The following is a 13,601-nucleotide window of genomic DNA, read 5'->3' as shown; positions in this document are numbered from 1 at the left end:
TTAGCTGCGTTTATTATCCAAGTCCTTGAATATTAATTGTACCTAAGATTTTTTTTTTGAGAAATAAGGTAAAAGAACTAAATATAACAATTCAGGGTTTTTGTATGATTTACTTTACAATGTACAGTGATTATGTAAAATTCCTGACTGTTTTAACGATTATAAATAATCTAACATCATGAAAGATTATACATTATTTCTGAAATTTTCATTATACTTAACCCTTAATTAGAAAGGAAATCAAGGGAACCAGGATTTAAACGGAAATCCAAAAGAGTATTTATATAGGGATAACGACCGGATAAAGACAATAGACTCAGCAAAGTACATTTAACATAACCAAAATAACTCGCTCATAGGAACAAAAGTAAATGAACAACTATACTCCACTAAAAACCGTGAGTTTGGACCAGATACACCGGTAGGATAAGCGTCATCTGCTTTTCTAGAAACACCCACCGAGTTGCTCATGAATTGCAAGTCTTGGATAGCCGAAAAAGAAAAGCACATAATTATATACATCAGTAAACAAACGGCTTTGACGTATTTCAGGAAACAATAACCTTACACAAACTTTTTTTGCACTGTTGTATCACACCACAAATGCGTGTATCGTTATGGTGTATCCATCAGCACCATGAAAACTGATTTATTCAACGGGTCATAGTTTTCCTTCCTCGTTTGTCTACCCATGACTTGACTTTTTATGAGCAGCTCGGCGGGTGTTTCTAGAAAAGCAGAGGACGCTTACCCTACCGGTGCACCTGGTCCATGCTCCCAGTTTTTAGTGGAAGCCGAGTTGCTCATTTACTTTTGTTACTTTGTATGTATGATTTTAGTTACTGTATGTTCTTTGTTGTGTATGTCTGTTTTCCATGTCTGGTCTTTGTCCCTGGATTACATTCTTTTGATTACCGCTATGGCCTTGGTTCCCTTGATTACTATTTCTAAGAATGAACAGACAAATAAGAAAATACTCGGTTGGGAATATTAGTGGTATATAATCGATTTACTTGTTATAATAACGTACTTTGTGACCAGCTAGTCTTTTAAATTATTTGTCAATCGTGCGATACTATTCTGAGGCACGTTTAGCATCATAGGTTTGGTAATGACAGTTGTTGTATCATTGATTTGATACAGGAAGGAAGGAATGTCCGAACTTATCATGACGGTTATACGTGACAAAGTGACAATGAATGTCTCTGAAAAAAAGAAAAAAAAGTGTAATATTTATTTGGCTAGTGAGATGAAGGGTTGTGGCAATGGATTAAAAAAAGAAGACATATCCAAAAGTACATGAGATTGTTTGGCACGAATGTAAGATTTTGTGTAAAACTACTCAAGTTGTTTCACACAATTAATTACTCATCAAAAGTTTCATTTTTTTCGTACCATTTGTTAGTTATCTAAGATTCGCTTGTACTGAATGAATGTTTCTTTATTCTTCATTTATTACCGGTTTGTAACACGTAATACTTTATTTTTTTTAAATTTTTGATAGATTGTGAAATTCCATGAGGACTATCATTCCTCAAATTTGACTATCAAACATTTCATTTTGTTACAAACATGTGTAAGTGTCCTTCGCTAGCAAGGAAAAGTCACACACGCCAAGAGGACAAATATCTATGACAAATAAAGGGTGTTAGTTGGATTGATGAAGAAGGAGAAGAAGAAACTTTATTGCATCAGCATAAACAGCTAAAGCATTTAAAAACATATCAATCATAAGCAACATGACATAATATGAATAAAGAAAAGACTTGCGTTTAAGAAATGTTATACATTTAATCAATTATACAGTGTGGTTAGTTTTATTTACATACACATACAAGTGGTTGATCGTCTAAAACTGCGCTTGTCATACATTTCAGGAAGGTTTCATCGATGGAATAAAATATAAAGAAAATTATAATGTAGAGAAAAAGAAATAAGATTAAAAAGAGCGAAAATTAAAAACGTAAAAAAAGGGCAATAAGTCCCAACTTTGTACAACAGATTATCACGAAAATTTGACGTGACGACAGATAGATCATGTTGAACACTTTTACCCCAGAATTTTGCTAAACCTAACTATTTTGAAGATTTATGAAAAAAACAAGGTTATATTTTTAGTAACATCAGTCATGTTTTTTTCCCACAGATCAAAAATCCTTACATCAGTTCTATGCACAATACCCATACACTCATACCAAGTTTCTTTCTAATTGGTCCAGTAGTTTAAAAGGAAAAAAAAACAAAAGAAAGCGAAAAAAAAAGCAACAACTCTAACATTGCGCAACAGATAAATACGAAAATTTGACCAAAGACAGATCCCATCATACTGAACACTTTTCTCCAGTGTGAATGTGATTAAACCTGACAGTTTTGGAGATATATGCCAAAACTGTCTGTTTGACTTCTATATTCTATTTTTAGTAAGAGCAGCCAAGTTTTCCAATAAATCAAAATTCCCCACATCAGTTCTATGCTCAATACCCTAAGAAACGCTCATATTTAGTTTGGTTCTAATTGGTCGAGTAGTTCTAGAGAAGATTTTCTGAAGAAATAAAATTAAAAAGAGCAAAAAAAAAAAAAAAAAAAGAAAAACGAAACGTTTAATTTTTAGTAACGATGGCCATTTTTGTTTTCATGGATAAAAAATCCCAAAACTCATTTTGTGACGATATCCTAAGTAACAATCATTGAAACCTTAAAAGTAGTGTTTGAGGAGAAAATGTTAAAAAATAGTAACATCATAATTGAAAAAAGTCCAAAAAGGGCAACGACTCCAGCATGAGCCTACAAATTTTCATAAACATTTGACCACGATAGATGTCATCGTGATAAACATTATTATTATTATTCTATGTCAGAATTTGGCTTAACGTAACAGTTTTGACAGTATATGCGAAAAACTGCTGTCTGACCCCTATGTTTTATTTCAGTAACGGTGGCCATTTTTTTCAAGGATCAAACATCCAAACGGTCATTTTGTGCACGATACCCTAAGAAACCATACCAATTTTTACTGAAATCTGTCCAGTAGTTTCTGAGGAGAAAATTATGAACAGACGACGATGGACGCCAAGTGATCTCCGAAGCTCAACTGGCCTTTAGTTGCAAAGCAGTTGTTTGTAATTTCTTCAATTTTTGTATTCAGATTTTGGTACTGTGTGTTTAATTACATTTAGGTTATCATGGATAAGACTAATGAACGGCATTTTTGTTTTTGTTTTGATAGAAAATGAAATCTATTAAACAATTACAAAGATAAAACCTCGTTGTTATACATGTGGAGACTGTGTATTTAGCTAAATCAGATGATTACAGTGTTTCGTATAAACATGTACATCCTTTCATATTTAAAGAAACTTAAGAAAAGTTTATCTAGATATTCCATAAAACGGGCGTATGACTATCTAACTTATTAAGCATTTTACCAACAACATACCTTAGTACAGCTGTTTCTCCGCAAATTATTATAAATTATGATCAATATTTCTTTATAATTGATCAGGAAGTTAACTGATGTTCGTATGTTTTATTCTGTGTTGAAGACATCCCTCACTTTGAACAAAATATCGTATTAGAAATTCAATATGTTAAGTGATGTTTGTTTCATGTGATATCAGTTGTACGTTTTTTTTATTTAGCAAACTGGAAAAAAATCTTCGGATGTTTCTTATTTTCTTTAACCCGGTAGATTTACATACATATATAATTTTTGCTGGAGTGTTATGTTCAATTTTACACTGAATTTAATCTTAACTGCATGAGAAATAATTATGTATTTGTAATTATTGTGATGATGTGACATATAGAATAAGAAAATAAAACATGATAGAAAACATTTAAAAACGATTAAGAATTTATTGACGTTATTGACGAATAAAGCAAAAATGAAATATCTCAAAAATACCAAAACTCGCATAAACGGGTCTAATATCGTGATTTATTGTAATAAAGAACATAAATTTGACTGATAATGAGCACAGTGTTCTGTGATCATAGCAAGGTTAACCTATAATTACCAACTGACATTATTCTAAACCCTACTACACTGACTAATAATTTATATGGAAAGCATGCTATTTGTCATAAAAGTGAAAATGGTCTATAATTAATTTAATCTGCGAAATTCCGATTGCAGGGTAAACCCTCTGATCATGCTGAATTATTTTAATAGTTTGTTCTAATGAATACTTCGTTCTTCTAAAGTATTTTTGTGCTCAGACACAGGAAAAAATGTAACACACGCTTTCAAATGTTTTAAAACATATGGAAACATATAATTAGGACCGATATGGCGATAGACAATTTTTTGCCTGTTTAGTAACATGGACACAATTTTTGCCATAATTATAGCAAAACAATGTATTTTCCTTAAATTAATTTTAGTGAAACTTTACTACCATATGATGCGCTTATTTTTCATGAGTTAATTTTTCAATTCTAGACGACGGTTTTCATGGCGGTCCTGAAAATATGAAAACACATGAGAAATATTTGTTTTTCAGGTTTTTGCAACCTATGAAAAAAATATGTTGCAATTTTTAGAATTTTAATTATATACTTTCTGAATATTTTAAGTTTTTATGGTGTTATCAAATCAAAGTTAAAAATATTATTTTCAGATATAATGAAAACCTATTCTCTGTCATAAAAAAGTTTTATGGAAGAAAGCTTGGGAGTGATATCCAAAATAAATTCAACAAACATAATTACCCTTTCTCAATACTTAGTTTCAAATAATTACATTCAACTGTTGAATGGTTTTACTCCCTTTCAAACTGACTCTTTTCACACATCTCTATGTCATTTTCCTTAAAAGAAACCCATTTGTAATTAACAGATGCAGGTTTTGAATCGTGCACTGTCCGCGTGCTCACTGTTGAATACACACATATGTTCTGCATCGCATTTCGATCCGAGGAGTTTCTGTCTAAGTACGACCCAGTACACTTTATGTTAAAAAGTAAAAAAACGTACGGGTTAGCTACGGAGTTTGCTGCTGCCAGTCCTCCTAAAATACCATAAACAAAGGGAGAGATGATACAGTGATCTCCGTACGACATTATCATCTCGGCGATAAAATATGGTAGGCCGCAAACGGCGTACACAAGCACAATGACAAATGTCATTTTTAATGTCTTAGTTTTCGCCCTGGGTAACGAATTTGACGGTGTGCTTTTCAATTGAATTTTGCCAGGTTTCAATGCTTGTTGTGATTTCTTTCCTTTTGACGCTTTTTGAGCAATTTTCAGAAATATTCGTGTGTAACAGAATATTAAAATAAAAATGGGTATTAGAAAAACGATAATAGCAACATATGTCAGAAATGCTTGTCTATGTGACTTAGGTTTTGTTCGGAAGATATTTTCACATTTACTGCTGTCACCATAATCCACCAAACGAAAAACGTAAAACATCGGTAATGATGCAAAACCTGCGATAGACCATGCACATCCTGATATCTTCCAGACCTAAAATGGAGTCATAAAAGATCTAAATTAAGACAACATCAATAAGAATAGATAAATTCATGTCACATCCAAACAAGTTAACAATCTTGTTTTAACTTTTAAAGGTATCTAAATAAAACAAATGTAATTATGTCTGTTAAAAGAAAAAACGGTTAATAAAAATCATTACTATTTTCTATATTAGTTACGATAAAGGTTGATTGTCTAATTTAATGATGACAGCAGTGTTCAACTGTTGAATGTTGTTATGACCGCTTTAAAATCGATTATCAAATCTTGCGTTAAAATTTAAATAACTTTTTTATAAACACACCCAAATCCCTGGAAGAAATTAATTGACGTTTCTCGTGAGGAAATGTGTACAAATTGTCACAATATGGCATGTACTTTGTATATAAACAATTTTCAGACAAATCTAATATTCTACAATATTTACCGACAGCTTCCGGAGCGGAGTCCTGATGGCTTGATGTCTATCCACTGCAATTATTATCACTGCATTGGTGCTGGCCATCATTGTAAAACTTTGTAAGTACTTTATAAATGTACACATAAAGGCACCAGCATGCCATTCTCTGTTGTCCTGGTACTCCCAAACTAGCTGTGGAAGAACAGCCAGTAAGACAACCATAAGGTCTGCAACAGTCAGGTTCAGGATAAATGTGTTCACACGAGAAATATTAGACATTCTTCTGTTCAAACGTCTATTAGTCCACATCCATGTAAGTACTAGAACCCCTCCAAGCGATCCCAGAACAATCATGATGTAAAGCGAAGCAAGGCGTATGGTCTCGTTGTAAGTTTTATCATGAACATTACCACATCGATGATTAAATGTATTGTTCGTAACATTTAATTCATTATTTGACGGTTGAGTTGGTGAGCTGTTTGTATTTCGCCAAAAGACTCCTGGATCATCCATTCTTATTGTTAAAATTAATCTCTACAATAGAAAATCATTTGCCTGAAATTGTTGAGAAAGTTTGTAACTATTTGGGAACGTTTGATTAGACAGAGCTACACTACTGTGTTTAAAGCAATTATCAAATTCTTTTAATTACGTTTCAAAAAAGGAAACGTAACCTTCTCAGAATCACTTCAATTTTCTAATATCTAGTGTATCTAGGTTTACCTTCAGGTTACATTGAATAACCTATAGCATAATTAACTTTCAAGTGTCTTTAATGTTTAATTTAAATGTAACTAACTTCTTTCAAGATTTTTAATAATGAAGTACTGCACCGGAGTAACAACTGCTAAACTGTAATGAATAATTTGTCTACTAAGAATTCCCTTACTCTAGAAATAAAATCAGAAACTACAAAGCAGTTTTGATAAGTTTGATAAACGTCTGAACGAATAGCATGAATGCAAATATGAAATGATCAACCGAATGTTTACAAAAAATCCTAATATATAATGATACAAAAAGGGTCTTTTGTTTCGGAAATCATATTAAATAAAATGTATGAGTCGAGACTTTGATGGATTCTTTGAACATAAAAACAAAAGATATCCCTTTAACACTAAGAAAATGAAGTCCAATTGTACTTGTAAGGAAGAGTAATTAAGGGAACCAAGGTTATAGCGGTAATCAAAAGAATGTAATCCAGGGACAAAGACCAGACATGGAAAACAGACATACACAACAAAGAACATAAAGTAACGAAAACCATACATACAAAGTAACAAAATGAGCAACTCGGACTCCACTAAGAACTGGGAGCATGAACCAGGTGCACCGGCAGGGTAAGCGTCCTCTGCTTTTCTAGAAACACCCGCCGAGTTGCTCATAAAAAGTCAAGTCCTGGGTAGACAAACGAGGAAAGGAAAACTATGACTCGTTGAATAAATCAGTTTTCATGGTGCTGATGGATACACCATAACGATCCACGAGTTCATGATGACGACCATAAAACTGCTGTAGTGATGCCGTAGTTTCGGCAAGCTCTGGCATAACGTATGAGTTGTGATATGAACACTCCATACGCAGGTGCTGAAGGGATGTTGCCACAGATGAAAGGAAAGTTGAAAATCCTGAATGAAAAGTCATCACAGTTGTCGTAAAGTTTGGTCAATAGTTTTCATTTACCATCAATTTCTAAGTGTAAGTCAAGATATGAGTTTGACTTCACTGTGGCTGTAGTATCATTTATCTCAAGTTCTTTGGGGTAGATGCGATGTGTCGAATCCCCGAAATTAGGATTGTTCAAAGATAATGCGTTACACTGTACCATAATATCAGACCATGAAATTAATTGTCTTTATGTGAGTATAGATACAAAAATATAAAATGTGACAAAAACATTTCTGTACATACACGTTATGATTTTTGTTGTGTTCTACCTTAAAGAAGATAATACGTCATATCTAAGAACATTAACAAAATAATTTCAGATACATTATGGAAGGTACTTATTATTGGGGAAAATAATGACAGATGTGAACACTTTCTTGGTAGTCATTTATGTTATATGGTTAAGTTATATAGAAGATATCATTAGTGACTACTGGAAAGTACAGTTAATTGTAAAAGGTTAAGAACATAAAGGTGAGCCATTAATAGAGATAACGAATCTTACGAAAACAGTTTCATTATGTATAATGTTTAAACCGTTTTAATTCAGAATTTATTACAAATATGGTGTTGGTATTGATACATAAGCATAATGTTGGTCAACGAAATTGCATTAAGAATAGAAAATAAAAAGTAAAAATCGGAATTACTCATCCACCATACCATATTTGCTTGCCTACTTGTGCTTTGAAACATGAAACACATAGGTTAATATACTGTTGTGTTGAATGGATTCATGTAAATGAGATTTTATATTTGTAAGTGTGGACACAGAATGATAATGCCCGGGTAGCAATTATAGATATAGACGGGTATTACCCGAAGAGCAAATTTGTTTTGTCTTGAATGTCTTTGCATTGGTTAGAAAACAGAATTTTGTTGTATTTAACGGCAATGATGCCGAAGGGACGGGTGATGGAGCACCCATTACTTCTTTAATAGGGTTGCCGCTGTGATTCAGTAACCCCACCCTATTCAAATGCAAAATATCCAATTTTAGCAACTAAAAGAAAATTTCATTAATTTCCATTTAGTAATGTAGGAGTAAAATTAATATATGGGAACTCATCTCCCTAACGGAAGGAAGGAAGGATGTAGACATCTTCCACTTTAAACCCCACTAAAATTAGGGGTTAAATGATTGAGGATATTTGCTCTGCTATTAATAGAGGAAATGGAGAGTACTTGTTTTTTTGAGAGTTTAAGTCTTATTTCCCAGAAACTAAGGTTTATAAATTTATAAGACAAGTTATATACATATACATTACAATTTTTCTTTCTGAGAGTGTACTTGCATGGGTGTGTTGAACTTTGCTATGTCATGTTAAGAATTGACCATTTGGCTTAATCTTGGTTTGTTGTTTCAAATCATGACTCTAAGTTTTTAAGTTTATCAGAAACTAACAGTATGGTATTTATCAGTTACATTGAATGAGGCTATTTCTGTACTATAGTTTGTAAGTCCAACGACTCTGAAAGAAAGCTGCATAGTGGTTATAGATTACATAAAGCTAGATATAATAGAACCTTTCTTACGATCTTGTGTAAAAAAAAGCAAAGCAATAAAGTTGATGCTATCCTCCTGACATTTTGTATCTTTAGAAGAAAGAAAGAAACTTCTTACAAGCAATAATTTATTTCAAGCAACAATTTACTGTTCATTTCATCAATACTGGCTCTTCCGAGACTGCAAAATAAATAATTAAATTAGTGTAAGATAGTATATTGTTCGATAGCAAATGAATGTGTAAACGTTGGGACAATCAATGGGTCCACACAATCAATGCCAATATGTGTAGTTATGTGTTTTGAGATTTTAAGACAGTTTTGTTGTGTAAATTTTCCATACATTCGGTTGCATTTGAACTATTAATATTACTACAAATATTTTAAAGCAATTCATGATATATAATTAAAAATATAATTTGGATTTTATAGTAAATTTAATTCAAAATATACTTCAATTTAATTGATTGAAAATATGAAACTGCTCTGTTAACATAGAAACATACCTCTGTAGGACTCTGTCACTTTTAATCAAATGACTTAGTAATACAATGATAACTATCCTGGAATTCCATGCAAAAAAAATCATAACACATCTACACATTATATGTCATACAGTTAAATATATATATATAAAATAGAAAAAAAAATAAAATCCAATAACCCAGTAAAATACGTCCTCTACAACAGCTTCATATGACTGCAGGGTTGAACCTTGAAAAAGCAGGAGTTGGGCAAGAATGGAAACACTGTTCAAAGTTGATACAGCTTTGAATGTTGATAGCATTGACAAAGATGATAATTTCACCAGAATCAACATGGCCTTTTTTAAACCTTATTGGGTTCAAATTAATCCGAACTTTTTTTCGGAGAAAATGAATTCCACCAGAATCAAGGTGGCCCTTTTTGCTTTTCATTTGGTTCAAATCAGTGTGAACGTTCCTTTGGAGAAAAAGCACATTATGGTAAAATTTCTAAGAGATCAGTTCTATTTTACTCATGGCATCTAGACATCAGGAAAATGCTTGTTTTTGACCCCTAGTTCTTAATCAGAACTCCAAAAATGGCACCTTGTAGTCCCATCATCCTTAAAGGTTCAAAACCAGTCCAACCTTAGTAGTAAAGAATATTGTCGAGCAATATCAGAGACATTCATTTGAGTTATAAGTATATAGTTCAATTCTATGAAATGTTTGTTTTTGGTCCCAAGTGTTTAGGTCATATCTCCCAAAATCAGCACCAACCTTCCTTTTGGATTTGAAAACTTGAGCAACCAACTAATACTTATATTACATGTAATTATCACACTAAACTAAGTGTCTATGGACATGCATTGACAACGAAGTGTCAAATAATTATGTGACAGCAAATTTTTCTTATTTATAAAAAACACAATTAGTCAAATTTTATTAACATTGGTGGAAGAGTTTTCAAGTTATTGAGTGTAGTGTAAACAAAGACAGGGTTCTCCAACTTTTATCTTGAACACCATGCATTACACTTTTAGTACATGCTGTAGCTTCGTGTATGGATAGACTGAACCCTTTCAGTTGATAATATGATTCCTGTGATAGGGTAATATAGATATGGATATTACAAAAAAATTCAGTTTATTAGGATTGGTCTCAGTAAATTAACAAAAAATGATCTGCTGGAACAACTAAACACATTTTGAATAACAAAATAACTTACATATTTTTTCCGTAACAGATAACTTTAGGAACATTTGTGGAAATAATGCTATACTGAGACACTTAAACAAGCAAATCCAACATTTGTTTTCCATCTGCACCATGAAAACTGATTTATTCAACGCGTCATAGTTTTCCTTTCCTCGTTTGTCTACCCCGGACTTGACTTTTTATGAGAAACTCGGCGGCTGTTTCTAGTAAAACAGAGGACGCTTACCCTACCGGTGCACCTGATCCATGCTCCCACTTTTTTTAGCGGAGTTCGAGTTGCTCATTTGCTTTTGTTACTTTGTATGTATGATTTTAGTTACTTTATTTTCTTTGTTATGTATGTCTGTTTTCCATGTCTGGTCTTTGTCCCTGGATTACATTCTTTTGATTACCGCTATCACCTTGGTTCCCTTGATTACTGTTCCTGTAAAAGTATATATTTTTCAAAACCTTACATTATGGAAAAAAGATAGATATTCTTTTCTATTGGGTCATGAATATATGTAGCCATGGTAACAGAATAAAAATATATACCTGTTTTCATAACAAATTTTGGGTGCCTTCCCAAAATTAAATTGTCGAAATACATGTTTTCTAAGACATCATGCACTTTAAAACTTCCAGATAAAGTGAGCAGGCGTGGTATTATTGTAAAAGAAAGACCAAATAAAAAGGTTACCTTTTTCTGCTACTTTGTTCATAATTTTAATTCTTAAAGTTCGTGTGAAATTTTGCATTTTTGAAAAACAGCCAGTTGGTGCAGGAAAGAGAACCAAATCCGGTGAGGACTTGAATCTATTTTGGACAGCTTAAAGCATACATTTTACATCTCTTTACCTTCACAAGTGTTGCATCTTTTTATATACGAATGCTCTACTACCCACAATCAATATTTTCACCAAGTTTCACCTTTACTTTTATGTTTTTCAAAATAAGACCGGGTCAGTTTTGTTTATGAAACAGTGCATCTCAACCCCATCTGTATAGTGCAACCCTAAGCAAGATAGCTTCGGGGATATAATTTTACTGTCTTTATGGATATTAACCACAAAGACAGTAAAATTATATCCTCGTTGTCCCCAAAAAACCTTTATGCTCCTCCTTCCTATATGCGAGGTAGAGATTTAATCATAGGGGTATGTAACTGTTGCATTGCTACCATTTCCAAGTTGTTTCATTTGACTGTGTCTCTGACAATGTGTTGGTATTAAAAGTGTATGCAGCAAGCTCAGTTTGCTTTTCTTAAGACAAAACATAATTAAATGAAACAAACAACTTCAATTTGACAAAATTTGCGCAACGCTTTTGGCATTTCATTTTAAACCCTTAACAAACATATGAACAAACAGAAACAACTTTTGAATAATCAAATAATAATGTCGTGAAACGAAAAAATGGGGATCAACTATTTGTCACAGAATTGGGCTACTAGAACTAGAACACAAACTATATTTAGTAAATATTCCAGCAACTGATAACTTGATACATTATGTAAGGATCTCCATCGGAAATTAAATGTGTCACGTTAGCTTTTTAAAGAGTAATCAAGGGAACCAAGGTTAAAGGTTATAGCGGTAATCAAAAGAATGTAATCCAGGGACAAAAACCAGACATGGAAAACAGACATACACAACAAAGAACATAAAGTAACTAAAATCATACATACAAAGTAACAAAAGTGAATGAGCAACTCGGACTCCACTAACAACTGGGAGCATGGACCAGGTGCACCGGCAGGGTAAGCGTCATCTGCTTTTCTAGAAACACCCGCCGAGTTGCTCATAAAAAGTCAAGTCTGGGGTAGTTGAAAGAGGAAAGGAAAACTATGACACGTTGAACAAATCAGTTTTAATAGCACAGATGGATACACCTAACAATCCACAAGTTCATGATGACGACCATAAAACTTTTGTAGTGATGACTTCAATCTTGTAGCAAAATAACCCTGTTCCAGAAGCCTATTTGATAGAATTCTAGCGCGATACAAAAAGTCTGCATAGTTTCGGCAAGCTCTGGCATAACATATGAGTTGTGATATGAACACTCCATATGCAGGTGCTAAAAGGATGTTGCCACAGATGAAAGGAAAGTTGACAATCCTGAATGAAAAGTCATCACGTTTGTCGTAAAGTTTGGTCAATAGTTTACCCTTACCATCGATTTCTAAGTGTAGGTCAAGATATGAAGCTGACTTCACAGTGTCTGTAGTATCTTTCATCTCAAGTTCTTTTGGGTAGATGCAATGTATCAAATCCCCGAAATTAGGATTGTTTAAAGATAACACATCATCTATATAGCGGAAACTGAGATTGAAGGATCTAGCCAAACAATATTCGTTCTTTCTGATCAGATCAGCTATAAAGTCAGCCTCATAAGAGTGAAGGAATAGGTCAGCTAGTAAAGGAGCACCATTTGTTCCCATTGGAATGCCGACCGTTTGTTGAAAAACACGTCCACCACACTGGACAAATATGTTGTCGATCAAAAATTCCAGCATTTTGTAAACATCTTCCTCTGTATATTTGGAAGATGATTTGGAATTATTTCTTACAAAGTATGAGGAATCTCTACCAAGAACTATATATTTGTGTCTAGGTGTACCATCTTTTTTGGAAAAACAACGATGTATAATGTTTTTAAGTCGGGATTTTAACTGAGTATGGGGAATAGAAGCATACAGTGTTGAAAAATCATAGGTTTTAATGCTATTATATTCAGATAATAGTCTTGAACTGATTGTCTCCAAAAGATCTTTCGAATTTTTCAGGATCCATATTGAATTAATACCACTACGGGTAACAAGTGTTGTGGTAGGACTGTAGACCGTCTTTGACAGTTGTGAGTATAGAAGTTAAAAGTTCTGAAAGA

The 13,601-nt window shown here is 33.0% G+C and overlaps 1 protein-coding gene across 1 annotated transcript; it reads right to left on the bottom strand.

Moving 5' to 3' along the window:
* Positions 1-4,760: 4,760 nt before the first annotated feature.
* On the bottom strand, positions 4,761-6,403 carry LOC148622964 (gonadotropin-releasing hormone receptor-like). The gene is made up of 2 exons (XM_088574151.1): positions 5,905-6,403; positions 4,761-5,468 (listed from the first exon to the last, which is right to left on the bottom strand). The coding sequence occupies exons 1-2, from the start codon at positions 6,388-6,390 to the stop codon at positions 4,761-4,763; spliced, it is 1,194 nt and encodes a 397-aa protein (XP_088430277.1). The 5' UTR covers positions 6,391-6,403.
* Between the last annotated feature and the right edge of the window lie 7,198 nt (positions 6,404-13,601).

Source organism: Perna viridis, chromosome 3 (genome assembly GCF_037379345.1).
Source record: "Perna viridis isolate PV_CMFRI_1.1 ecotype Kerala chromosome 3, ASM3737934v1, whole genome shotgun sequence".
Classification (NCBI taxonomy): domain Eukaryota; kingdom Metazoa; phylum Mollusca; class Bivalvia; order Mytilida; family Mytilidae; genus Perna; species Perna viridis.
Note: the sequence above shows the minus strand (reverse complement) of the source record. Positions and strands in the feature narration are given on the sequence as shown.

What these genes read in the sequence shown, in the direction of transcription:
- LOC148622964 (XM_088574151.1), bottom strand. Translation starts at nt 6,390, where the DNA reads ATGGATGATCCAGGAGTCTTTTGGCGAAATACAAACAGCTCACCAACT. An exon ending in CTCCGCTCCGGAAGCTGTCG is followed by an intron (nt 5,469 to 5,904) that starts GTAAATATTGTA and finishes ACTCCATTTTAG; the next exon opens with GTCTGGAAGATATCAGGATG.